Source organism: Nelumbo lutea, chromosome 6, assembly GCF_056320005.1.
Source record: "Nelumbo lutea isolate HS-2025 chromosome 6, American lotus-T2T, whole genome shotgun sequence".
Taxonomy (NCBI): domain Eukaryota; kingdom Viridiplantae; phylum Streptophyta; class Magnoliopsida; order Proteales; family Nelumbonaceae; genus Nelumbo; species Nelumbo lutea.
Genome location: NC_142689.1, coordinates 39,607,296 through 39,635,193, shown reverse-complemented (window position 1 = coordinate 39,635,193; position 27,898 = coordinate 39,607,296). Strand labels below are relative to the sequence as shown.

The following is a 27,898-nucleotide window of genomic DNA, read 5'->3' as shown; positions in this document are numbered from 1 at the left end:
GCGAAGCATTTTTACTGGATCAAGATTCAGGAGCATGTCATTGCACCTGGGAATCCTACAGTCCTACTCGCCCACTGTCAAGTGCGGTCTGATATAGACAGGTGATGGGTCTTCCCCACAGTACGTCTTCGTCGGGTCAGATTTGGACCGGATATAAAATCGTTTTGCCGTTTTGGTCCAAACACAAAGATCATGGCCGATCCGGACCAAGTCTGGGCGCGCTCTGCCCCTGCGGGCAGTCCATCCCGTCTCATTGTTGGGTTGTCTTGTCGTCACTAATTTCTTAAAGATCAGTGGCCCGGATATAAAAACAGGTGTCTATGTAAGTTGCCGCGTGTAAGATCAGTGGCCCGTGATCGTTTTTCAAATAAAAAATAAAACAATATTTACAATATAATCAGCTGAATCCGCACTTCATGCAATATTTTAATGTCTTTATGGTAGTGTTGTGTAGTTAACCACTTCACTTAACCATGAGTACATTTTGGAAATTGAACCTAATTCTATCGATTTTTCAAAAGTTCAAACTGAAACCGAATCAAATCAGTCAATTAACCGATTGATCGGTTTAGATTTTTATTGTTATAATATATATTATATTATAAATGAATGCATAAAATATTTATAATATCAATATTATAAATATATAATAATATATAATTATAAGTACATAATATATATATATATATATATATATATATATATATATATATATAAATAGTTATATATAATAATATATGTCGGTCGATTTGATTAACTGACCGATTTTATACGTTAACCGAAACCGAAACCGAACCGAAAAAACCGAAATTCTGCAAAATTTTCGATTCGGTCGGTTTCTTGGTTTTTATAGCACCCCCGCCCAGTTGCAGGTAGGAAGTTGCAGAAATGGGAGCCCGATTGAGGGCACATCCAACAAATCAACGAAACTAGCAGGGCTAAATTTGGGAAGACAACCTGTAGGTATATATGAAGTTATAATATAGATCGACCTTTCTCTTTCTACCACGGAGTTATCGTCATCATCAGCGAAAGCAAGAGTCAAAGCGGAGGTTCTTTCGTCCTCCCTCCCTCTGCGATTCGTTCATTCATTCTCTCTCTCTCTCTCTCTCAGGTACGCCATTTCTCTTCTCCTTTCCTTTGTTTCTGTTTCTAGGTTTCATGCCTCCTTTCTTATGAGAGCCCTATCTTTACTGCTTGCTAAGAACCTCTTTCTGAACCTTTTAAAACCCTAGTGTTTCTCACCGCTGCTGAAAGTCAGTAGTTTTCCCCTTCCGGAATTGGAGGCGCTAGTACTTAAACTATTTAAGTTATGCGAGATTTCATTTGGAATCTTTTTTCGGCTTCCGATTGGTCGTTTTCATTGAAGATTTAAAGGAAATATTCATTTATCTTATTTTGTTCTTTTCCATTCTTTTCTTGCTTTGACTAGATGGTGAGGTTGTTTTGGGTTGAATTGAGTTGTTAGTTCCCGGTTATATGTTTAATCATCTTAGAGGCTTCGCCTTCTTGTCGTTTTCCTTTTCTTTTCTACCGTTTCTGTATTTCATGGCTTCATGCATTTGAACAAGTTTGAAGATTGCATTGATCATGAAAATAGATTCAGATTCTCGGTTAATTTGGTTTTATAAAAGAAAAGTAGATTTCTTTTTGAGCATGTATTATCGGGTCTTCATTTCAGCTCATTACCAGAGTCTAATGGACATAACTTGTTCAGATAGTGTTGTTTTTTGGTTCTTCTCTTCTACTTGTTATGGTTTACAATAATGCTACTTTCTTTTCCCTCCATCTTGATGTCAGTAAATTCGCATTTTCGAGTAAAGGACCAAGAAAACAACAGCAAGCGCTTACTTTCAGAGTTTCTGTAACTGTGTTCCCTTGATGCATGATCTTGAGTACAAGAATGTCCCCCCTCAGCTTTCAAATCGACTTCGCACAAGTATATGTCCTGTTATGATAGAATAAGGCTTCTGTTATTGGTGGATCTAGTTTCTGTGGTGACAACCAGGGAAGATTTTCCCGCATTTTCCTGAATACAACACAGCAATTTTTCAACTTAAGATTGTGGATGAAAGCTTTGCACCCAATATATCTGTGATTGTGGCTAGTAATTTAATATTTGTCCGTGAAAGTATTTTTACAGATTTGTTGGAGGGGTTTGTCTCAGATGTTTTGTAGTCAGATATAAGTTAGATTTGGTGGGTACTTTGCAATGAGGTCTAGCTTGCATAGCTTCATGTAGGGTTTAGATGCTGGAGGCAGTATGCAGGTGATTGCGGGGAGAAATGCAAAGGTATTCTGCTACCAGCTCTGGTGGTGGAGTTAGCAGCGGCACGGTTGGTGGATCTGCTAGGGATACTGCTCGAGGTGATTCATCCTTCTCGTCATCTAACTTCTCTCTGAGTTCCAGGTAACTAGGTTTCTTGGTTATGCCATTGCGGTAATTTTGGAGATATTTATTCTCTCCCCCACCTCCTGTGCTTCCTGATGCTGGCTTTTAATTTGCGGTTGAGTAATGATGTCCATACATACTTCTATTAATAATCATTCATCTAGTCTTCTGAGTATAATGTTCATTATGAGTTGATATCCAATCTATTATATAAACTTTAGGTTTGTTCTGAGAATAAGATAGTTCACATCTTTGTTTGTAATTCTTTATCTGAGCACTAAATTGAGAAGTTTGAAGGTAAAGTATGTCAGTAGGACATGAACCATCATGATGAAGTGTGCAACATCTTAATATCTACTAGAAAAAAGGTGGAAGCATAAAGAGAAAAAGAAGAATATAAGAGTAAACCCTAGAAATTGGATCTACTGTTGTCTTCAGATTTGACATCTCAATGATCTCATCTTGCTTCTATTTGCTTTGAGCTGCCATAGGTGCATGTGGCAGCTATTGTGTTCTTTGTAACACAACTATCAGAACTTTTATGCTTTAATATCACCCTTTCATCTGCGCCTTGTACATGATTTTATGGAGTGTTCACATCCAAAGCTTTCCAAACTCTTGATCTGTATATGGAGTATTTGATACTCATCTCTTTGCTATTAATGATCCAAGTAGAAGTATAAAATTTACTTTTCTTAATGTAACTTATTGCTCTTTTTCTGAGAACTTATCCTTTCTAAGATCCATATTATTTGCCTTTGTTCTCTACACAAATGTTTTAAAAGGCGTGGGAGCCTCCAGGCGAGGCTCCCCCAAAACGCCCTGAGGCGTATGCCAGAGGTGCTGAATACCTCTGAAGCGTATGCCTCAGGTGCAAGAGGCGTATGCCTCATGCACATTAAATATAAAAAGACAAAAAAAAAAAAGAAAAAAAAGGAAAGGAAATGAAAGGAAAAGAAAGGGAAGGGAAGAAAAGATAAGGGGGAGGAACTAGTGCTATGCATCTTCATTCTTCTTAATATAAAAAAAATTATTAAAAATAAAGAAAAGTGAGATCCTCCTTCCTTCTCCTTCCTCTTCATCCCCTTCCTCTTAAGGAGGCTTACACCTCTTATGTTCTGAACTACGCCTCACACCTCTAGGTAGTGGAATGCCTCACGTCACACCTTTGCGTTTTAAAACATTAGTCTACACTTATATCTAGATGTACAGCCTTCTATTTTCTAGGCATTTCCTTTTTAAAATTCACACTGCTATGGTTATTCAATTTTGGGTGCCTAAGAAACTGAGAAACCTTTTTTCCCCCTTTTTTGGGGCTAGAGGATACTCATATTAATTGACGACCATTCTGAAGCAGCGCTCTTATTTTATTTGATTTTGGTAGGTTGGTAATAGGGTGAAGTTTTGTTGATCAGAAACAAGGGTAACAAGGAAGAAAGGATATAGATGTCATAGCAAAGGGAAGAGGCATCAATCAATGCTGAAAACAAAGAGTGACAATTTTTTCCCTGATAAAAACCACTTCCAAACAAATTACTTATCATGCCTCATCATCCAGCAAATTTATCAGCAAACAAATTGGTCAGGAGTAGGCTCCAGATGAATATGTTGTTTAATGTCATGCCTTTTTAGTGAATTGATGAAGTCTCCAGGGTCCTCTAGAAAAACCAGTCAACCAATAATGATTTGAAGCATATTCACTTTTCTCCTAAATGAGCAGTCAGTCTCTGGTTGCACTGTTTTCTTCTTCACAAGTATTTTTTTCTCATTTAGTTTTTCTTGACAAGAATGTTGGTTTGTTGATGTGCTACTTTATTTCTTTTTCATATTCATATTTTGGTATGCTTTGACTGATATTTTTTTTTTTGCTATGCTTTGATATGCCTCTCAAAAGGTCTTTTCTGGTCCTGTTAGATTTCATTTTCAGGGATCATAGTTTCAGTGTTTATTAGGTGTGATGTCTTAAGATTATTGTTTTGCAGGAGGCCATCTCAGTTAACTTCCTACAAACTGAAGTGTGACAAGGAACCACTCAATTGCAGGTAACTTGAATGGTTTTTCCCTTTTTTCGGGGGTGGGATCACTAGCTGGAGACTAAGTTGGATGATAAAGAAAATATGAGTAGAAATTTTGGTTTTCTTTCTCTGCATCTTTTACATATTTACAACTTACAAGTCTTCCAGTTCTGCTACTCCATGTTTTTTTTTTTTTTTTGTAGTTAACACATGTAGTAAAATGATAGATGTACCATATCAATTAATTTTTTTCCTTTGTTTTTCTGTGTAGACTTGGGCCACCTGATTTTTACCCTCAATTTCCAAACTGTCCAGAGGAGACACTAACTAGGGAATATGTGCAATATGGATACAAGGAAACCATTGAGGGACTTGAGGTATATTTCTGAAGCAATTTAATCGCCTTGAGTGCTTGCATCTAGGAGTATCTTTAGAGATATAAATATATATATTTATATTTATTATCACATATTCTATTGGTTGGTTCTCTTTATTCTTTTCATTTCTCCAATTTTCTTTTGTATTTAATTGAACAATTATTTGGTGGTCCTAGGGGTGATCATGAGACGGGCCAGGACAGTCTTAGCACCTAAGATAAGGGCTATAGCCTATAGCCTGGGTCCGGTCTGGACCCCAGGTCTGAAATATAAGTCCAGGCCAGGCTTTGTGTCTATGTCACTAAATACATTATATTTAATATATAATAATTTATATTATATGGCATATAACATATATATAGTATATCATCATCATCATCTAAGCCTCGTACCAATTCCCAATTATATGGGGGCAGGGTGGGCCGACCCTGGCTTGGCCCAGAACCCAGGCCATGCCTTAACAAAAAAACCCAGGCACAAGCCTGGAAATTTGTGGTGGGCTAGAAATGGTCACTCCTAGGTGATAAAGAGATGATGAACAGTCACTCTACCAGCCTTGCATAAGATGCAAATGTGAGAAGATGACATCTGTGATTTGCTTTCCAGAAACTAGATTTTAGAGTGATTTTTCAGGCAAGGATTTTTAAGAAAACTCCCTGATTATCAGAAGACCAAATCTAGCCATTAGAAAGACCCATCCAATAATTTATCAAAAAGAAAAAACATCCAACAAGTGCTTGTGCCTAAATTAACTGAGTGATTGTCTTTCCTGGAAAAAATGCCTGTTCTTGGGAACATGTTCCATTTTTCTATTTTGTTACATGCAAGTAGATAGAATCTACATGAAATCTTAATTTTCTTCTCTTCTTCCATAAAGATTTGCTTTTATTTAGCTACTGAATACAGACTCTTTGAAGTTTGAACAACTGAGAAAACTCACTGAGTATCAGAAGATCAAATCCAGCCATTATAAAGAACTATCCAACAAGTGCTTGTGCCTAAGTTAACTGAATTATTGTCTTTCCCGGAAATAATGCCTGCTTGGTAAATAACTTTGTTTCTATTTTTCATTTTCTGTTTGTTTATATTGCAAGTGGATGGAATCTACATGAACTCAACTTCCTCCTCCCTTTATATAAAATATTTGCTTTCAATTATTAACTACTGAATCCAGTCTCTTTGAAATATACACCTACACCAACAACCATTAGCCCTATTTAAAAATTGTTAGTTTTTGTTTGGTCAACTGCATAAAAAAAGGGGAAAATATGGTATGATTTTTCTTCTCCTCAAACATTTCTTCCTCTCCTTTTATCTAACAGATTCATCATTTCATCTAAGCCTTTTTTCCATCTATATGGGGTCAACCACATGAATCCTATTTTTCCATTCCCTTATATTTAGGGTCATATCCATTGTTAAATTATGAGTGCTTAAATCCAAGGTTCAAAGTACCGACACGTATTGGCCCGTATCGGCCAATACGTATCGTTTCTGGACCTCTCCGATACGCCCATACAGTGGGTGTATCGGGGGTCTGACCGGTTCAGGGGTGGAGGAGCTCTAAACTGCCCCCCCTGAACTGGTTTTGAAATAAAAATAAAAAAAGTAAAAAAAAAAGGTATCGATTCGCCCGATATGCCCCTACCGGCGTATTGGGCGTACCGGTATTTTGAACCTTGCTTAAATCATTTTGTACTTCTTCAATCCACATCCTTTTTGTCTGCCCCTAGCCTTTCAAGCCCCTTCAACTTGCAACATATTGCTTCTCATTACTGGTGCTGTAGATGGTCTTTTATGCACATGGCCAAAACATTTTAGTCTACTTTCTCTCATTTTATCACCTATTGGAGCTACTCTAGGTTCCTTCAAATACCTTCATTTCTGACTCTATTCCTTCTAGTTTTTCCACCTATTTAATAGATTCATTTATTCCTTTTATATCCCCTTTTTCTGATGCCACTTATCTCTTACATTTGGTAATCACTATTATATAGTCACACTGTTCAATACCACCAGACAGCTAGCCGGTCTTCTGCACCTGCAATGTGTTACATGCATGATGGGCCCCACATATGCAATTGTTTCTTAGGCTGTATTTGGAAATGCAAATATGTTGGGTTCATGAAATTTTGGTATTATTACCAAATATATTTGGCTGTGATGGATACAAACACGAATTTAAAGACTGGAATCTACCTTTTTACATAGACCAACTTTGAGGGCAAAAGAAGCAAACTTTACTCCCATTTTGAATGCAAAAATATCAGAAATATTCTTATCAAATGTCTGAAACCAAAATGGAGTGCAATTCGATTTGGTTCAGCATTTGCACACTTACCAAATGCAGCCTAAGGTTACTTTCATGTTATAGCCTGTCTATAGAGCATTGATTTTCATCTGAGCTTCTTGTTAGCATTTCTTTTGTTCATTAAATTTTCCAATTTGGATGACAGGTAGCTCTTTTGCAGTTCTGCACGACATTGTACGGCAAACATGATAGGGCCCATAGAAATTATTATCTTTTCATGTTAGGGCATTGAACATGTCTTGCTAGAAGTGATAAATAAACAAATAAATGTATCCTTTTTGCTTGTGTTCCTTGTCTAAGAACTGTGTACAGTTTTTAGTGAACAATGATGCGTATGCATGTCCTTGCATTCTAGTAATTTATATTTGCTTGCTATATGCATGCACTAGGTGGGCATGCCTTCTTGGTTATTTTGATTTTTGCAAATTTAACTCCTGTTTGCTTGTTAATTGTCAGGAAGCTAGGGAGATTTTATTATCTCAACTTACAACTTTCTCGAAGCCTGTAGCCCTAAAATGCAAAGAGGTAACCTTTTGGTTATTGAAACAACAACTTTATGCTACTCTTGTATTCTTTGCTTACAAACATGGAGGTTCCATGAAAATTAGGGTGTAAGTTGAGTTGCTTGAGTCATATAATTTCAATTTTATTGACCTTGGGTTCTGGCATGGTCTATTCAAAACTTATTAAGTGCTCAACCCAACCTGACCTAAGTTGTATCCCTAATGAAAGAACATTACAAGACAAAATAGTATGCCTTTTTGTGAATTCCACATTGTCTGCATGGTTTTTTTTTTGCTTGAGATCTTTAATCTGTTGGGTTCTAATTTCTTCCCTATCATTTTGTTTTAAATTCTTCTCCTGTTGTAAATGCATAAATAAAACTTTCTTTCCTTCTATAAGGTTTACAAGTAGATTATATGAAATCAGTCATTCACTCATTCTATGTTAGAATAGAGATGTGGAAGTTTTACCTCTTTCAATGTGGACTTGTTTTTTATGATTTTATCATTCTAGTGTTGCCCTTCACTTCCTTTTCATTGATTCTTCTTTCAGGCAATCAGGAAACGTCTTAGGGCTATTAATGAGTCTCGTGCTCAGAAGCGTAAGGTAACTTCTTCCTTTTCATAGAGCATGAGGTGATATATATTTAAATATCAATTTCTTCATCAGTGATTTGTTATGGATAGTCATGTGTATCCTGTTAACTGTTTTTTGTGTTCTGCTTACCTGCATGTGCTGATATCTACACCTTCTGGTGCATGTTTACATCGTTGTTATTTAATAAATGCAGCCTGCACTCCATTTGGTTCTTGAAAATTTAGAATTATATTTCCACCAAAAAAATTATAATTTCATTATGGAAATGCAACAGGCTGGTCAGGTGTATGGGGTGCCTCTCTCGGGTTCACTACTACTTAAGCCAGGTGCCTTTCCTGAGCAAAAATCATGTGGGGAAGACTCCCGAAAGAAATGGATTGAGGTACTCACTGTTCCTCCCAAACATACATCTTACTTGCAACAGCACTCTTAGCAATCTCTCATTATTTTTTGTTGATTGATTATGCTTCTACTGAACACATTTCCATGCCACAATCTATCTTGCATGGACACTTTGAATTGGTTGTCAGGTCTGTGTATATAACATTTCCAAATGTCAGTCTCATTAGTTATTGGGTTCTTGAGTTTGGGTAAATTGTGTACAACACTTTTCCATGCCATGCCATAATATTATCGTGTCTATGTAACATATATTTTAATTAGGATGTTTGTGCAATAAAAAAATCTTTTTCCTTTTCTGCATTTACATGTCCAGGTCTTCTTGTATAACCTCTTGGAGTTGGTAGAGTTTAGGCATCCTTGGACAATTTATACCTACTCTATTGCCTGCATTTGACATCTAATGACACTAGTGATTGAAAGGTGGTGTTTTCACCTCTCATTAGTAAATGGGTTTCTCGTATGAGTTGTTTAGAGAAAATTAGGTTTGAAGTGTTTTCTTCATCCTCACTCTTCTTTGCTTTCCCATATTATAAGTAAAGGCTATTGTATTTGTTTTCCTTCAGCTTGTTATTATATAGTCCATTGCCAGTAAAAAATTATTACATATCCCACGTAAAATCCACATATTTGCCTCCCCTTGAAATTGCCATGGTTGTAATTGAGGAGTTCACATTTTGAACTATGCTGTGTGTGGGCACTATGAAGTGACTTGATATGACAATATAGTTATGAACTTATGATTCTGTGGCCTGTGCACCTTTCTAGTTTTTCCTTAAAATAACCTGAGATGAAAATTTTCTTTTTCAAGAGCAGTGCATTGCATGTTTGGTTCTTCATTTGAGCAGTTATATACATATATTTGTTTGTGTTTTTAAATGCTTGTCTATATGTATACATATCTCTTTTAATTGGTATAACATGCTGAAGGGGAAAATATATTTCCCATTTCAACTACTTACAGATGAAAGTATAGATGGTCATAAATTATCCTTCTTATATCTGTAGCTTTCCTTTTCCTGTTAAAGCGTTTGCTAATGTCTAGTGTTTAATTCCATCTGTTCTTTGTGCAGGGTCTATCCCAACAACATAAATGCCTTCATTTTTTGGCTGATAATGTCCCTCATGGTTTTAGGAGGAAAGCTCTTTTTGAAGTTCTTATTAGACATAATATTCCATTGTTGAGGGCGACTTGGTTTATCAAAGTATCTTATCTAAATCAGGTTAAAAATGATTTGAAGCTAATTTTCTTTGACTACTAACATTTGCTTTTAAATATGTTAGCATTCCTAATCGAGGCTGTTGTTTTTCAGATCCGACCTGTCTCTGTCAATGTTTCTTCTGGGACAACAGATAAAGCACAATTAGCCCGTACTGATCTTTGGACAAAGGATATTGTTGAATATTTGCAGCACCTACTAGATGAATACTTCTCTGTCAACAGGGATGAATCTCTCCAAATTCTTTTGGCTGGGTCTGTTCACAAGGGTGACTCATCACCGGGCCTTACTGAAAGTGAGGAACCTTCCCTATATTTTAAATGGTGGTATATGGTGCGCATCATTCGATGGCATCATTCAGAAGGGCTGCTTTATCCCTCTCTTGTTATTGACTGGGTCCTCTATCAACTCCAGGTTATTTATGCTTCTGTTCTGTCTGGGAAAAAAATAGAGCTGCTTTTCAGATATAACATGAATTGTGTTCTACTATTTGATCATGAATAATCTAGTTTGTAGTTCCTTCATTCATTAGAATTGAGAATTGGGCTTTATCTTTCATATTTGTGTTGACTTTCAGGATAAAGAATCACTTGAAACTTTACAGTTACTATTGCCCATTATATATGGCTTGATAGAGACCATTGTACTATCACAGACATATGTTCGCAACCTTGTGGAAGTAGCTGTTCGTTCCATACAAGAATCTTCTAGTGGTTCTGATTTAGTGGATAATTCTCAGAAGGCTTACATTGCCTCTGCTATGGTTGAGATGCTCTGGTACTTGATTGTTGCTGTACCTGATACTTTTGTTGCTTTAGATTGCTTTCCTTTACCACTGCCTGTATTATCCGGTGTGGCAAATAGGAGATCTTTCTTGTCAAAGGTATCTGAGGATGCAGAGAAGACTCGGAATGGTGCAGAAGAACTTCTTACCTTGTATGGTGAGAAAAGGCAGGTTGCTCATCATCATTTCTTGACCTTTGACTATGTTGTTTCATCTATTCAGAAACGTGCTGATAATCTTGCGAAGGCTGTAAGTCCTGTCCCTCAAGGTCATGGTGTGGCTAAAGCTGTTCAAGCTTTGGATAAAGCTCTGACATTGGGGGATCTGAAAGGGGCTTACATTTTTCTCTTTGAGGATCTCTGTGATGGATGCATTGAAGAGATTTGGATTGCAAAGGTTAGCCCATGCCTGCAATCATCCTTGAAGTGGATGGGTACAGTTAGCTTCTCATTTATCTGCTCTTTGTTTTTCCTTTTTGAGTGGGCGACATGTGATTTTAGAGATTTTCGGACTTCTTTGCCTTGTGACTTGAAGTTCACTGGCAGAAAAGATTTTTCTCAGGTTTACATTGCAATTCTGCTATTGAAGATGAAAATAGAAGATATGCATACCTCAAATCAGTGCAAGAATGGGAGCACTTTTGGAGCCAATAACCTTGGAAGGGATGCCAGTCACCATGATAGTTTTTCAGGTGGGGTTACAGGAGAGAATGTCTCTATACGTAAAAATAAATCAAAGAATTTGGGTGGAAGAATAGAATCATCTGATATTTTTGAAAGCCCAGGCCCTGTGCATGATATCATAGTATGTTGGATAGATCAACATGAAGTTGGCAAGGGTGAAGGTTTCAAGCGCCTTCAACTTCTTATCATGGAACTCATTTGTTCTGGTATTTTTAATCCTCCTGCTTATGCAAGGCAGCTTATAGTTAGTGGTATTATGGACAGAAGTGAAACTCTGGTTGATCTGGATAGACGGAGGAGACACTATTGTGTTCTGAAGCAGCTGCCAGGGGCTTACATGCTTGATTTTTTGGAAGTACGGATTGCTGATATCTCAGCACTAGAGGAGGCCTTGAATGTCTACTCAAATGAACGCCGTCTTCTGCTTCATGGTCTTCTTAGTGATCTTACAGGCCACTCCAGGAATGGTAATGATAATAATGTAAATATCGATTTTCAAAAACAAAAAAATAATCCAAGTTCTGGTCGGAATGCACCTGGTCCTTTGTCTGGTAGAAATGTCAAAACAAAGGCCCAAGTTGCAGAATTGAAGGAAGCCATTTCAATACTATTGCATCTTCCTAGCTCTTATTCTACACTGCCAGATACACGATCTGATGAATCTCAAAGGAGCCGTAAGAGGTCAATTTGGTTAATTGGTAAGAAGATGGATGTTACAGAACGAACACCTGGATGCAAAGAATACCGTAGATCAAAGAAACAGAAATCAAGTGAAGAAAGGAGCTCATATATGCAAGGATTTTCACCAAATCCGTCAGATGATGAAGATAGCTGGTGGGTGAGGAAGGTCCCTAAATCCATTGAGTCATTCAAGGTTGACCCACCTCTAAAATCAACAAAAAATACATCTAGAGGTCGACAAAAAATTGTGCGGAAAACTCAGAGCCTGGCTCAGTTGGCAGCTGCTAGAATTGAGGGTAGCCAGGGGGCATCAACGAGTCATGTATGTGACAATAGAATAAGTTGTCCTCATCATAGAACTAGTATGGAAGGGGAAGCTTCTAAGCCAGTAGATGGGATGAGAGCCACACATCTTGGAGATGTTGTTTTGATTGGAAAAGCTTTGAAACAGCTGCGGCTGCTTGAGAAGAGGGCCATCACAGTATGGTTAATGTCTTTGGTTAGGCAGCTTGTTGAGGGGTCGGAAAAATCTGCTGCCAAGGTTGGGCACCGTACAGGGCCTTTGCCTCCTAGTGATGACAAGAGTTCTGTGCGGTGGAAGCTCAGTGAAGATGAGCTATCTTCTATATTGTATTTGATGGATATTTCATCTGACCTAGTTTCAGCTGTTAAATTCCTTCTGTGGTTGTTACCGAAGGTTCTGTCTACTCCAAATTCAACTCATGGGGGGAGAAGCATTTTGGTGCTGCCAAAGAACACAGAAAGCCATTCATGTGAAGTGGGGGAAGCATTTCTGTTATCGTCCATTAGGAGGTACACTTTGCAAATTTTGTCTCTTTTAGTAGTTTTTAATTAAAGAGATTATTGTCATGTTCATGGTTGGATTTGGTTTGCTGCCATCCTTTTTTACCTCCCTTTTCCTTTTTCATTGAATGGTTAGAATTGATCATTCTGCTCTGCTACATTCTTTCTTATATGTTATGTTGATTGCTATTTTGGCTGTTATGATCGAGTTCAAATCTGGTGCGAACACGATGACAAAAAAAGATCTGGTGTGAACACAAGTGTGCGAACTGGTTGTGTGACCAACCACAAGCGAACACACAAATGTTCTGTACACATGGGCCCAGACTGGATTGTATGCCATGTTTATGGAACACTGGCGTGCCCACTCATGATTGATCACACAGCCAGATTTGCACATTCGTCTTTGCAGTAGATTCCAAAGAACCAGAATCTTTATGATGTGGTGGTTTGAAGTCCATGGATATTCTTTTTAGCATGATGGTTTATGATGTTTTTTTTTTTTTTTGATAAATGTTTATGATGGTTTCTTGAGCCAACTGCTTTTTTTGCCTATAAAAACAGTTTCCTTTTTTGATAACCAATAAAAAGAAACTTCATCTATAAAAGAAGAGATTACAATAAAAGGCGATAAGTAATCACCCAAAATAAAAAAAAGAGAATCTCAACATCCTCCATTCCACTTTTAAAGTGCAAATTTGAGCCCCTGTCCAGTCTTTCAAACAATGGCAAACCTCCCCACAATCTCAACATCCTCCACCCTAATTGCCTTGACTTTTCCTTTGGTGTCATACCCAGTGTTGAAGAAGATGATGATGGACTTGAACTACAATCCATCATCAAACCCCCAAAAGGAGGCATGCACTCTTTAAGAAAGTCACCTGCCCTCCCCACAATGGCTTAAGCCCAAAAACTGGCCCACCCAATCTCTTTTCTTTCCCTCCTTCACACATGGGCTTCGAAATAATTGACCCAAACTTGTTTACACTTGTCACCCCCATGTGAACCTACAAAGAGTGAAATGAATGCACTTGGCCTACTGGTTCTACCTACCCTAATCTGGTTCAACTCCTCCTTTTGTAGATGCCTCTTTGATTCCCCTTATTTTTCAAATAAGCAGTCCCAAACTTAGACTAAAATAAGAGAGAGATATAATTGCTCAATTTGAACCTAACATACATCCAAGAAGGCAAGAACATGATAATTTAACAAAATACACACATATTGTTAGAAACCAAGACCGAGCCAATAAGCCAGTTATAAAACAAGTATACTCAAGGAGAAAAGCACATGGGGTAAAAACAGCCAGGCAAAATCCAGCTAATAAGCAAGAACCAGCTGTACAAGAGAGAAGTGGCAAATTGGATTCTTGATTTCTTGGTTTGTTACAACTACCAATTTCAACATCTATAAATACAAGGAAAAATAATAAGAAAGCTATGAAAGATTCAACTTAGAAACCTCTCTGTTATCTCTGGATCGGCTGAGACCATGCCTTTGCTCACCATGTGGCCCAAATAATGAATCCGGGTTTTGCCAAAATCACATGTAGACTTTTTTGCAAACAGTTGATGGTGCCGTAAAGTTTCTAATGTGATTCTAAGATGGTCCAAATGAGCAGCCCAGTCTGCGCTATATACAAGAATATCGTCAAAAAACACAAGTATGAAACGATGAAGGTATGGATGAAATACCTCATTCGTGAGTGACTGAAATGTTGATGGCGCATTTGTGAGTTCGAATGGCATTACTAGGAACTCGTAATGGCCATCACGTGTTCTAAATGCCATCTTGTGGACATCATCTGGGTGGACCCTTACCTGATGATAGCCGGATCTTAAATCCATCTTGGAGAAGATAGTGGCTGATCTGAGTTCGTCCAAGAGTTCTTCGATCAGCGGTATTGGGAACCTATCCTTGACAGTAATCTGGTTTAATGCCCGGTAATCAATGCAGAATCACCAAGTACCGTCTTTCTTCTTGACAAGCAGCAACGGTGATGAATAGGGACTGGAGTTGGGTTGCATGTGTTGCTTGGATATCAGTTCAGCTACAATCCTTTCTATTTCATTTTTTTGATAGTTTGGATACCTGTATGGTCTTACATTTGCCGGTGGAGCACCTGGTGCGATTGGGATTCTGTGATCGCTTTGCCTGGATGGTGGCAACCCCTAGGGTTCCTTGAATACATCCTCAAAGTTCATCAAGAGGTGCTGGAGCTCCCTGGATATCTCTAGCTGTGGTTGTTCTGAATTCAATTCTGTCAGCTTGGGACTGTTTGGGCTTAGGCCCATATTCATCAAAAGGTGGTGTCCTTGCTGTATGCAGCACTTAGTCATGGACTGGAGGCTTTGATTCTGGGCTGTTATGGGCCTTACACCTTGGAGATGGCAATCCACGCCATCCACAGAAAAGTCCATTGTCATGCGCCCCCAATCACGTACCACTGGGCTTAGTTGGGTGAGCCAGTGGATGCTGAGCACAATGTCTGCTCCTGAAAACTGAAGAGGGTGCAGGTCAGCCTGAAGAAGGTAGCCTTGTACCTTCATGATGACATTTTTGCATAGGCTGGAGCATGGAAGGTTATGGCCGTTGGCAATCCAAACGTTGAAAGGTTGGGTCTGATACACAGGCCTAACTTCTTGGATAAAATCTCAGAAATGAAATTTAATGTGCTGCCGCTATCTATCAGAACAGATACGGGTTTACCTAACACTATACCTTCGACTCTCATTGTTCTTGGGGAGCTGGAACCGCTCAGGGCATGTAAAGAGATCTCCGGTCAGTCTTGGTTGTTCTCCTCTAGGCTGTTAGAGTCTGCCAAATTTTCTGGTTCTTCTGACTCATCAGTTTGGAGTAGATAGGCCCTTTGAATCTTGCATTTGTGTCCTGGGCCAAACTTCTCTTCGCAATTGTAGCAAAGGCCGCGCTCCCGGCGGTTCTGCATCTCAGTCCATGAAAGCTTCTTGTAAGGGACTAATGCCTGTGAATTCTGTTCTAGTGTGAGCTTGACTACTTGCATTTACTAGAGGTTGTAAAGGCTTAGGTTGTATGAGGCAAATTTCATATCCATAGGCCCCTAAGATTGTATCAACCTGACTTCTCCATCTCCTTGTAATTGGTTCCAATCAAAAGCTCAATGGAAAATGATTGAAATTGAGCAAAAAGGTTTTGAGTGTTCCATGGTTGTCAAAGCGACAAAGTGCCCTTTTGAGGCTCGCCTCGCCTAATTGCCAAGCAGTTTTTTACTTTCTATTGTAAAATACTTCTTTGTTCTTTATTTTTGGAGATTATAATTATAAAATAGACAATATTAAACTAAAATAATCATTTTGTGTGGACTTCTTTTATACCTTTGATGATATTTGGAGAAATTGGATAGCGGTGGCTAACAGCCATACAAGGAAGGACAGTGAATCTGCAGTGTGGATCCCCCTGCCCGAAGGATGGGTAAAGTTGAACTTTGATGGTAGCAGCCAAGGAAACCTAGGCCCATTGGGGATAGGAGGGGTGCTGAGAGATACGGAGAGCAACATCTTAGCCTTCTTTTCAGGCCCCGTGGGAATAGGAGACTCTAATAGAGCTGAGATTTTAGCGGCAGTACAAGGTATTCAGATTGCAGACAATTAGGAGTTCAGCACCTGGTAGTGGAAGGGGACTCTCAGATTGTTGTGAGATGGCTGACAGACCCAGCTTCAGTCATGTGGCGACACAAAGACTTATTGAGGAAAGTCAACTGGCTTACAAGAAACATGCCTTTTACCTCTCTTCGGGTGGGAAGATCAGCAAATACCTTAGCGGCTGGGTTAGCTAAGCAGGGGGCCACAAGGGAAAATTTATTTTGGGCTGCTTTGTAATTTTACTTCTAGCTATTTCTGTTTTAATTTGATGTAATACTTTTTTGAAGAGGTAATAGCTCGTGCCTCTTCTTGGGTTTCCTATATTGCCTTTTTTCTGAATTAATAAATTATTTTCATTCTTAAAAAAATCATTTTGTGTGTTTATATACTATTTTTTTATTAGTTTCTTATTTGTTAGGTCTTAATCAACACAAATATTGCTAAATGTTGTATTGAACTCTCAAAGACTTCAAAACCTGAACCAATAAGTAAGGAAGAACTTCAAATTTGTCTAATCAACACATTTTCTTCTTCCATATGTTATTCTTCTTCTGCTGCTACTACTCCTACTACCAATATTTTTTCTTTTCTTCTTTTCCTATAACAAAAATAAGGGTTCAGCCCCTATATTTTTTGAATTTTCTTTTCCTTCTTTTTCTTCTCATGAATATGTTGATTTTCTATACTTTAATATGGACTTTATTCTTTTCTTATGAAAATTATGAACAATTATTAGCGAAACATGGTTATGGTACCTAGGGAACTACCCTAGGATCTATGTTTTTTTACATAAAAAAATCCATCACCTAGGCGATGCCTAGGCACCTTGAAAACTATGGAGTGTTCATGGTTTCCATGCAGATATAATCATATAAATACCAATTTTAATTTATACATTCGAGAGCAAAATAAACAAATTACAAATCATCCATCTATGTAATCAATCATGATTATCAAGTGACAAAGTTTTATATGGTCTCATCCTTTCTCCTTTGGGTTTTAGAAAGATTTCATGACAAGCAAGTGAATTTAATCACACTAGGCAAATTACACATGTATATACTTAATTATTAATCATTCAAACCTTTGGGTTCAAATAATTAATAATAAATGCACACACATGAAATTCCCTTTATCACTCCAATTAAATCACGATAAATGATGTCACCTTTATGTTAGTCATTTATAGATTTGATGGAATGGACAACCAATAGTTGGGGTCAAGAAACATCAAAAACCAATTTGAGTTCCAGTTTTTGCTTTTGGTCCTCATAGTGGCCTTAAATGACACTATGAACAAAAGTAAACAATCAATAATTAATAATTGCTCTATTGATCAAAAACATAAATGCTCTGTATTGCACAGTCCTTAATTTTCATACAAAGCATGGAACATGAAATATGACTGATAACTAATGGTAATTCATGATACAAGCCATAATCAACCTTAGGGTAACAAATAGCAAAAACAAATTAAAACAACATGATATTCAGTCCTAAAATCATTCTTGATGCTATCAAATTAAAATAAAATAACCCCAATTATCAAATAGAATGTAAATAAGCTTTTAATGGACTGAACTTGGTATATTAATGCAAGATTAAGGGCCAAAACGCCATTTAATTTGAACAAAATGGTCCTAAAATTAGTTCTGATATGTTTTGGACCTGTATGGGAAGCATAGACCGATTTAAACCAGTTTGGTGGTTTGGATTGTCCGGGACTAGGATTGGATTGCATCCGAACTGTCTGGTTCATTTGGAACCGATCTGGCACGGGCACCGTGTCGGACACGGTAACTTGGCAGCCACAACGCACCGTGCACAGTACAAGTCTTTCAATGGGTCAAATGTGACCTGAATTGGGTTTTATTGCTACCCGAATGTTTTGACAGATTGAACAACCTCTATTGTCAGTCGCTTCTGGGCCTTCTGGCCACTGGTCAGCCGCCAATAGGTTGAAAATGGACTGAGGTCATCCGGTGATAAATTTCCAACTGGTGATCAATTTCCCTTTTATAGATGAACTAGGAATATAAAAGGTCTTCACTCATCAGTAACCTTGAATTCCACTGTAATGAATAGGTAGCTGTTTCAGTTATTTTTATTCTCACAACCCATTAAAAGAAACATAATAAAACATTTAAAAACCCAACAACATGACCATCATTCTGACACTTATCCACAACGATGTTTCAATGGAGGTTGTCAACCAGACCTAAGAAAACATCTTGTCTGCATGGATCCCAATCAATCTTGAGTTCTGGATATTTCTTGAGGTTTTACTCCACTTACCTTAATAGCGGATGATCAAAGATCAAGACCAAAAAATACAAGCAAGCAAACATTAGAGATTGACACTATAGACACAAAAACTTCTTCCTCCCATAGGTGAAACGGAAGTCCAATGATTTGGATAATAACTTCGTCTTGAATGCCCATACTTTTTGAGTTTGCATAGTGCCTACATCAATTTTAAAGTTCATTGAAGCAATTTCCGCATCATCCTCTGTTAGTTCTAATAAAGCTTTGTACTTTTCAAATGAAGTGATAATTATCACTCCATTTGAATTCAATCTCTATTCCCTTTATCAATGCTTCAGCAACCTTTCTCCAATCTTGTGGCTCATCACTAGTTTCAAGTAGGGTGTTCAAATTCGGATGATAAACTAAAAATCGAATTGGACCAAATCAAACCGAATAAGCTGGTTTGGTTAATTCAGGTATCAGTTCGGTTCAGTTTTTGTTTTTTTTAAGGTCGGTTATCAGTTTCGGTTCGGTTTGGCTGAGATTTTCAACCGAACTGAAAACCACTAAACTAGTGGTTTTATTTAATTAAGTATATTAAATATATAATGTTCTATTTAGTCATAGTTCTCCAGGTGCCAAGGTGAACCTAGGCAATAGGGGAGTGCTTAGTCACCTGGTCACCTAGGCGGGCGTCTGGGCATCGCTTAATGTCTAAAAGAAAAATAAAATAAAAAGTGGATGAATGCCTATTTTTGCCGTTGAAATAGAAATAACAGAAGGATAGAGCCCCTATCTTTCATCCAAAAAAAGAAACAGACCCCTGTTTTTTGTTCCAGAAGAAGAAGAGAGGAGGAGGAAAGAAGGGGTGGAGCCCTTATTTTTGTTCCAAAAAAAGAAAAAGAAGAAGGGGCGGAGCCCTTGTTTTTGTTCTAGAAGAAGAAGGAGAGGAGAGGAGGAGGAGGAGGAAAGAAGAAGGTGGAGCCCCTGTTTCCAAAACAAGAAAAAGAAGGGGCGGATATTTATATTTGTAGACTTAAAATATAAGAAAATATTAAATATGCAAAAATTACAACAGGTTATAGAATATCATATGGCGTTTGGGTGAGGTGAGACCCAAAAAGCACCTACACGCCTAGGTGTAGGCGTCGCCTTGACAACTATGCAACTTATTAATTGTTATCTTTCCCGATGGCCAATTTGGCAATTCCCCATTGGGCTTTGAGCCCATTTTAACTTTTAATTAATAATAGTTAATTAAATTGTCTAAAGAATCTAAATAACTAAAGTATTAAAACCTAGACTAATTATTAATTGTTCATTAATTGTTTGTGAATAATGGCCAATACAGTAATTCTCCATTGGCATTGGGCTCTGGGCCTATTCTAACTTTTAATTAATAATAGTTAATTCAGTTATCTAAAGATTCTAAATGACTAAATTACTAATTAAAACCATTGGGCTTTTGGGCAATTCTAACTTTTAATTAATAACACATTAATTATTCATTAATTGTTTATGTAGAATCAGGATGAATGTTTACCATTTATGTGGAATCAGGACCCAACTAAACCGAAAAAAACGAAACCAAACTAACTTTGGTTAGGGTTGGTTCAATTCTAAATTCTAGTTCGGTTTGGTTTGGTTGGGGAAGATGGTCAAACTGAATAGTCCTTGGTTTTAACCGAACTGAACCAAGCTGACTAATTGTACACCTAGTTTCAACCACAAGTTTACTCTTCCCTTCATCTTTTCCTTTATTGGTGACAAACTTGTGATTGAGAGACATGTCAAGGATTGGAATAGTGAGCATTCTAGGAGAATAGAAGAAATGAAATCCTCTATGTTGACCCAAATAGAGGAATTGGATGCGAAGGAATCCCAAAGAGCCATAAGCCCTCAGGATAGATATCGGAGATGGAATCTGAAAAGAGAGTTAGGCGAAGTCATTTTGAGAGAAGAAATTTTTTGGAGGCATAAGTCTAGATGTAAGTGGATTAAGGAAGGAGATGAGAACACTAAATTTATTCATGACCTAGCCAATGGAAGGAGAAGGAAAAACCTAGTGTCCAAACTAGAAGTGGATGGAATAGTCTTTGATACCCAAGAGAGAATAACCAATTGTTTTGTTGACCATTTCAAATCCATTTTGAGGAGACCCCTAAGACCTAGTGTGGAGTTGGAAGGTGTGACTTGGCAGAGGCTTCCAGAAGAGAGTAAAAGATGGTTGGAAAGGAATTTTGAGGAGGAAGAAATTAGAAAAGCCGTTTTTTCTAAGGACAGATCTAAAGCACATGGGCCAAATGGGCTTACAATGGCTTTCTTTCAAGATTGTTGGGATGTAGTCAAAGAAGATTTAATTGAGGCCTTCAAGGAATTTGAGAATAATCTAGTGATGAGTCGGGGAATAAATGCTATTTTTTAGCCTTAATTTTCCCAAGAAGAAAGAGGCCAAGCGTCCAAAGGACTTTTGACCTATCAGTTTGGTGACTAGTGTTTACAAGATTGTGGCTAAGGTCTTATCTTTGAGGATAAAAAAGGTGCTTCCTTGTCTTATCAGCCAAGCTCAAGGAGCTTTTGTTCAGGGGAGACAAATTGTAGATCAGATTCTAATAGCAAATGAATGTGTGGAGGAGATGAGGAGATCGGGGCATCAAGATTATGTTTGTAAACTAGATCTTGAAAAGGCCTATGACTTAGTGGATTGGGGATTATTTTCACAAGTGCCAAGGAAGTGTGGGTTTGGGGATAAATGGTGCAAATGGATAAACGGTTGCCTTTCCAATTGCCATTATTCCATCCTAGTTAATGGGGTAGTTACTAATTTTTCCCCAGCTAGTAGGGGTCTGAGACAAGGTGATCCCATGTCACCTTTCCTTTTCATTTTAGTCTTCGATGCTTTTAGTAGACTCCTCTCAGAAGCGGATAGAGCTGAATCTCTAAGAGGGTGGAGAATAGGTAGAGATAGAGTTTCAGTAACCCATCTCAATTTGCAGATGACATAATAATCTTTTGCGAAGGTTGTGATTTGATGGAGGTAAGGAATCTGAATGATTTAATAATTTACTTTGAGGGGGCCTCAAATTTGAAGGTAAATTTTGAGAAGAGTTGTGTTGTGGGAGTTCATTTGAACAAAGGGGAGATGGAGTCTATAGCAGCCTTGTTAGAATGCACTTTCTCTCGATGGCCTTTATCCTACCTAGGACTTCCATTAGGTACAAATCCAAAGGAAAGTAGGTTCTGGAACCTGGTGGTGGAAAAATTCGAACAAAGATTGGTACCTTGGAAGAGAAACTATATTTCTGTGGGAGGCAGAGTTACTTTGATTAAAGCAACTTTAGCCAACTTGCTTTTATACTTCTTGTCAGTCTTAGAATTCCTAAAAGGGAATCAAAGAGGTTGGAAAAACTGGTGAGGGATTTCTTATGGGAACCTGGAGAAGAGAAAAAAGATCACTTGATTAGGTGGGAGGTGGTGAGTCGGAGCAAAAAAGGAGGCCTAGGCTTAGGGAATGTGGTGAGTAAGAATGAGGCTCTTTTAGGTAAGTGGCTTTGGAAATGGCCCCTAGAGAGGGAGAGGTTGTGGCATGAAGTAGTGAAAAGTATCCATGGCTATTTTGAATCAGGAAAGGGCTTTGCTCACAACACCTTGGAAGGCTATCTCTAGCATTCTCCCTAAATTTCTCAGTTTTGTAAGGTACGATGCTTGTTCTGGAAACTCCATTCTTTTTTGGGAAGATACTTGGGTGAGCACTCAACCGCTAAAAGATCGTTTCCCTTCTCTGTATTCCATCTCCCCCTTCAAAAAAGAAACCCATTTCATGGTTCCTTTCCCCCCTGGTTTGCCCTTTGGCTTTAAACTGGGATTTTGGGTTTCGAAGAGGATTAAGGGATGAAGAATTTCTGTGTTTCAGAGCTATTGTTGCTTCTAGATTTGGTGTGTTTGGACCCCACTAATCTGGATAAAAGAGTCTGGGCCCTAACCCCGGTTGGCTCCTTCACTTGTGCATCTTTCTTTAAAGCCCTTTGCTCTAACCCCTCCTTTCAGGTCTTCCCTGTTAAAGAGGTTTGGTCAAGGCCAATACCCCCCAAAATGGCAGTGTTCTATTGGGAAGCCTATTATGGTAAGATCAATACTGTGGAAAACTTGCAAAAGAAGAAACCTTTTATGTGTCTGTCCCCAAATTGGTGTTTCATGTGTAAAGTGAAGGGTGAGGACTGTAACCATTTGCTGACATCGGGCTCCTTTGCTGTCAATACTTGGAACTGGGTTATTTCCTTATTTGGGTGCGGTGGAACTTTCCCTCTGAAGTAAAGCTGCTGTTCACTCCGGCTGCTTTTGGGAGATTGACAAAATGAAGGAAGCTAATGTGGAAATGTATCAGAGCCGCTACCTTGTGGATTTTATGGGAGGAGAGACATGCTAGAATATTTCCAGAAAAGGAAAAAAGTCTTGCTGAAATCAAGGAATGCATATTGACAAGGACAATCTCATGGTTAAAATCTTCACATTTGTTGGCAGATTTCTCCTTTGATGACTTAATGCGAAACTGGGCAGCAGTGGCTTCTACAGTCTCCACCAAGAACAAACCACAAGTTGAATGGAAACCCCCACCGGATGGAGTGGTAAGATTGAATTTTGATGGCAGCTGCCAAGGTAACCTAGGACCATCCGGAATTGGTGGGATTCTGAGAGACAATGACAGCAATATGTTGTCTCTATTTTCAGGACCAGTGAGTGAAGGTGATTCTGTAAGGGCAGAGTTATTAGCAGCGGTACAAGGTATACAGATGACTAGTCAAATTGGAGTGAACAATTTGTTAGTAGAAGGGGATTCCAAGGTAGTAGTGGGCTGGCTGAATAGCCCAGATACAGCTTGTTGGGGCTACAGGGATCTGTTAAAGAAAGTTAAATGGATGACAAGAAATATGACTAAGGTTTCAGTGGGTCAGCAGATCAGCAAATGCAATGGCGGATTCTCTGGCCAAGCAAGAGGTGTCAAGGGGAGATCTGTTTTGGGCTACTTTGTAATTTGTGTTTCAGGTTTGGGCATGTTTAGTGTATATGATTCAGTCCTTGGGGGAGGTAACATCTCATGCCTCCTAGGCTGATTGTATTTTCGTTATTTTAATTAATAAAATTATTCTCATTTATCAAAAAAAAAAAAAAAAACTCTTTCCCCAAACCAAACATCTGAAGAAACAGATTCCAATGACTAATTTCTATCTTCAGATTTTCTGGTTTATAATCCATCTTCTGACTCTTTATGTATACTAACCTCAATCATAAGCTCATCCATTGTCTCCTGGTAGTCCTGTAGTAATCCAAGCAACTCTTTCCAACCTTCCCCCATTCTTCCTTCTGGTTTCCCTTCCTGGAAAACTCTTGGAGAGATAAATCTTCCTTTAAAAATTTTCTTCCTCTTCCTTTAATCTATCCAATTTTCTTCGTCTCTGCATTAAACCTTCTATCTCCTTCCAGTTTATGACTTTTCCACTCGGTGTTCCTACTTGAATAAAGATCCTCTTCTATGAAGTTCTTAAACCATACTATAACTTCTCTACACACAGTAGCACCATTGCCATATTCACTTCCTTAATCTTCAAAGTAACCTTCTCTGTTATCATGATCCTCTTGTACAAAAAACTATTTTTTTCAATCTTCACTCACTTCCTCCACAGCTCCATCTTAATGCCTCTTGAAACTGACTCCAATAATATATTTTGTCGTTACCCTTGGAAAAAATATTTCTTGGAAATATTAGGAAATATGTTGACATTTTAAACCATGGCTGAAGCAGTTCCCTATAAAACAGTTTCATTTTTGGAGACTCCTTGCATATTATTTTATTTCTCTGACTGCAGTGCCACTTGAAGCTGCATAGCTTTATGCATGCATTGTATGACAATTGCATTTTAGCTTGTCTTCTATAATACTAAAAATCATTACTTTTTTCAGGTATGAGAACATACTTGTAGCAGCAGATCTTATTCCTGAAGTTCTTTGTGCCTCTATGGTTCGAGCTGCTGCAGTCATGGCTTCTAATGGAAGGGCTTCTGGTTCAGCAGCATTTGTTTATGCTCGAAACTTGTTAAAGAAATATGGTAACATGGCTAGTGTGGAAAAATGGGAGAAGAATTTTAAGGCAACATCTGATGAGAGACTTCTTGTTGAACTTGAATCTGGACGATCACTGGATGAAAACTTTGGATTTTCGCTTGGTGTTCCAGCTGGTGTGGATGATCTTGATGATTATTTCCGTCAGAAATTAAGTGGCAGGTTGACTAGACCAATCCCGAGCATGAAAGAGATGGTGCAAAAGCATGTTGATGAAGCTATGCATTATTTCTTTGGAAAAGAAAGAAAGTTATCTGCAGCAGGTACTCCAAAAGGCCCAGTCATTGAAAAATGTGATGATGGATATCACATAGCTCAACAAATTGTTTTGGGACTAATAGAATGTACTAGGCAGAACAGCAGTACATCTCAAGAGGTGGATCCCTTTATTGTGGCCTCTGCTGTTTCTGCTATTGTTGCTAATGTAGGTCCAGCTTTAGCAAAAATGCCAGATTTCACAGCAAGTGGTAACTACCAAAGCTTTCCATCTCCTATAACATCATTGAATTGTGCTCGGCATATTTTACGCATTCACATAGCTTGCCTCAGTTTACTGAAGGAAGCTATTGGAGAGCGTCAGAGCCGTGTATTTGAGATAGCTCTTTCCATAGAAGCTTCTTCTGCTGTTGCTGCAGCCCTTGCTCCAGGAAAAGGCTCTCGTAGTCAGTTTCAACTGTCACCTGAAGCTCATGATTCCAGCATCAATCTTTCAAATGAAATGTTGACTAACTATACAAAAGTATTTATTGGGAGGGCCACAAAAGCTGCAGCTGCTGTATCTGCACTTGTGATTGGTGCAGTTGTTCATGGAGCTGCTAGCCTGGAGAGGATGGTATCTGCCTTAAGGTTAAAGGAAGGATTGGACATTCTCCAATTTGTGAGGAGTGCAAGGTCTAGTTCTAATGGAATTTCTCGTTCAGTTAGTGCTTTTAAGGTGGACAACTCTATTGAAGTGTATTTGCACTGGTTTAGACTACTTGTTGGAAATTATAGAACAGTTTCTGATGGGCTAATTGTGGAGCTCCTTGGTGAACCATATATATTAGCTCTTTCAAGAATGCAGCGAATGCTTCCTCTTAGCTTGGTCTTGCCTCCTGCCTATTCAATCTTTGCTTTAATGTTATGGAGACCATATGTTCTCAATAGTAATACTATAACTCGTGATGTTCAATTGAATCAGTCATTGGCTTCAGCCATAGGTGAAGCCATCACGCACCAACCTTTTCGGGATGTATGCTTACGAGACACTTGTGCTTTCTATGATCTCTTAGCCTCAGACGTTGCTAATTCTGAGTTTGTAGCTATGCTGGAAATGCATGGTGCAGACAAACATATGAAAACCATGGCATTTGTACCTCTCCGTGCAAGACTTTTCCTGAATGCAATCCTTGATTGTAAAATTCCACAATCCATGATCTCACAAGATGGTGGGGTTCAGGTCTCTGGGAGTGGTGAATCAAAAGTACAACACACGGAAAGTGAGATAAAACTTCAGGATCAGCTAGTGCATGTTCTCGATACCCTTCAACCAGCAAAGTTTCATTGGCAGTGGGTAGAGCTTAGGCTTCTCTTGAATGAACAAGCGCTTATTGAAAAAATTGATACCCATAATATGTCATTTGTAGAAGCTATTCGCTCACTTTTTCCTAATTCTGACAACTCTGTTCTTTCTGAGAATGAAAACAATTTCAATGAGATAATCCTCACAAGATTACTAGTCAGACCTGATGCTTCTCCCCTTTATTCAGAGGTAGTACATCTACTTGGGAAATCATTGGAGGAATCACTGCTGTTACATGCTAAATGGTTTCTGGCTGGTCATGATGTCCTTATTGGACGCAAGTCTATTAGACAACGCCTTATTAATGTTGCTCAATTAAGGGGTCTTTCAACTGAAATTCAATTTTGGAAGCCATGGGGATGGCCACATTCTGCTGCTGATCTAGCAGCAAGCAAAGGAGAGAGAAAGAAATTTGAAGTGAGCTCCCTTGAAGAAGGGGAAGTTGTGGAAGAAGGCATTGACTTTAAGAGGCTGGGAAGGGTGACCACCCAAATCTTGGATGCTGAAGTGTTCAATTCCAGTCAGCAGTATGCAACTGAGAGAGCTCTCGTTGAGTTGGTTCTTCCTTGCATAGATAGGAGTTCCAGTGAGTCGCGCAATACGTTTGCAAATGAATTAATCAAACAAATGAATAATATTGAGCAACAAATAAATGCAGTTACCCGTGGCATAAATAAGCAGGCTGGAGCAGTTCCTTCTGGGATTGAAGGCAGCACGAGCAAAAGCAGCAGCCGCAAAGGAACAAGGCATGGCAGTCCTGGTCTAGGTAGGCGATTAATAGGACCATCTGATTCTGCACCACCCTCATCTGCAGCATTGCGAGCTTCAATGTGGTTGCGATTGCAATTCCTCCTCAGGTTTCTTCCACTCATTTATGCAGATAGGTAATAATATGCTCTGATTTCCAATTATTGTGCCTATATGCTATTGTACTATTTCTTGCTGGATGTACACAGTAGTTCAGGCGCAGATTAATTTCTTCTTGCAGTGCATGTAACAGTTGCAATCTGTTGGCACAACAAATCCAATATTGCGAACTATTGGAGGATATGATTTTAAGCTTCCATGTTCTCCCTTGGGAGAATATTTATCAGTAACGGTAGGCTCAAACCTTTGGCATTTTGTATTTTCATACAAAGTGGCCACCCTGGTACTTGAACCCCACGTTCTCATGCATAGGGGTGCAAGTTGGGCTGGGATAGGTAGGGTTGAGGTCAACCCTAAACCAACCCAAACTGTTGAGTCCTCAATTCTAACCATAACCCAACCCAACGTTTTTGGATTGGGTTGGGATCATGATTTTGGTTCGGTTGGCCTGACTTTTCTACTTCCTTTTGCCAAGTGTTCTTATTTCCTAGACTCAGGTGGAGGTCAGTTAGGTTACGACATAGTCATCATGCTTTAGAAAAAATGTGTTAAACGTAAATTTGTTGACATGCATACATCATACATATGTGCATACATATACACACATGGTTGGGTTCAGGCTAGCATGTCAGCCTTGACATACATACATCATACATTTATGGATGCATGGTTGCATAAATACTTAAATACATAATAAATGCTTATATAATATTATCAAA

The 27,898-nt window shown here is 38.5% G+C and overlaps 1 protein-coding gene across 3 annotated transcripts in view; it reads left to right on the top strand.

The window, feature by feature from the left end:
- Nucleotides 1-874: 874 nt before the first annotated feature.
- The window catches only part of LOC148848669 (mediator of RNA polymerase II transcription subunit 12-like), a 32,117-nt gene continuing 5,093 nt past the window's right edge, over nucleotides 875-27,898 (top strand). For 2 of the 3 annotated variants that reach the window (XM_088952138.1, XM_088952137.1), the window contains exons 1-11: nucleotides 875-1,114; nucleotides 1,801-2,410; nucleotides 4,375-4,434; nucleotides 4,679-4,784; nucleotides 7,552-7,620; nucleotides 8,152-8,205; nucleotides 8,471-8,578; nucleotides 9,669-9,818; nucleotides 9,909-10,229; nucleotides 10,393-12,776; nucleotides 24,593-27,196. In XM_088952138.1, coding sequence (XP_088808264.1) covers nucleotides 2,286-2,410; nucleotides 4,375-4,434; nucleotides 4,679-4,784; nucleotides 7,552-7,620; nucleotides 8,152-8,205; nucleotides 8,471-8,578; nucleotides 9,669-9,818; nucleotides 9,909-10,229; nucleotides 10,393-12,776; nucleotides 24,593-27,196 — 5,981 coding nt within the window. In that variant the 5' untranslated portion in view covers nucleotides 875-1,114; nucleotides 1,801-2,285. Of the gene's footprint in view, nucleotides 1,115-1,800; nucleotides 2,411-4,374; nucleotides 4,435-4,678; nucleotides 4,785-7,551; nucleotides 7,621-8,151; nucleotides 8,206-8,470; nucleotides 8,579-9,668; nucleotides 9,819-9,908; nucleotides 10,230-10,392; nucleotides 12,777-24,592; nucleotides 27,197-27,898 lie in introns of those variants that run through there. The other variant, XM_088952139.1, reaches the window with a different exon arrangement.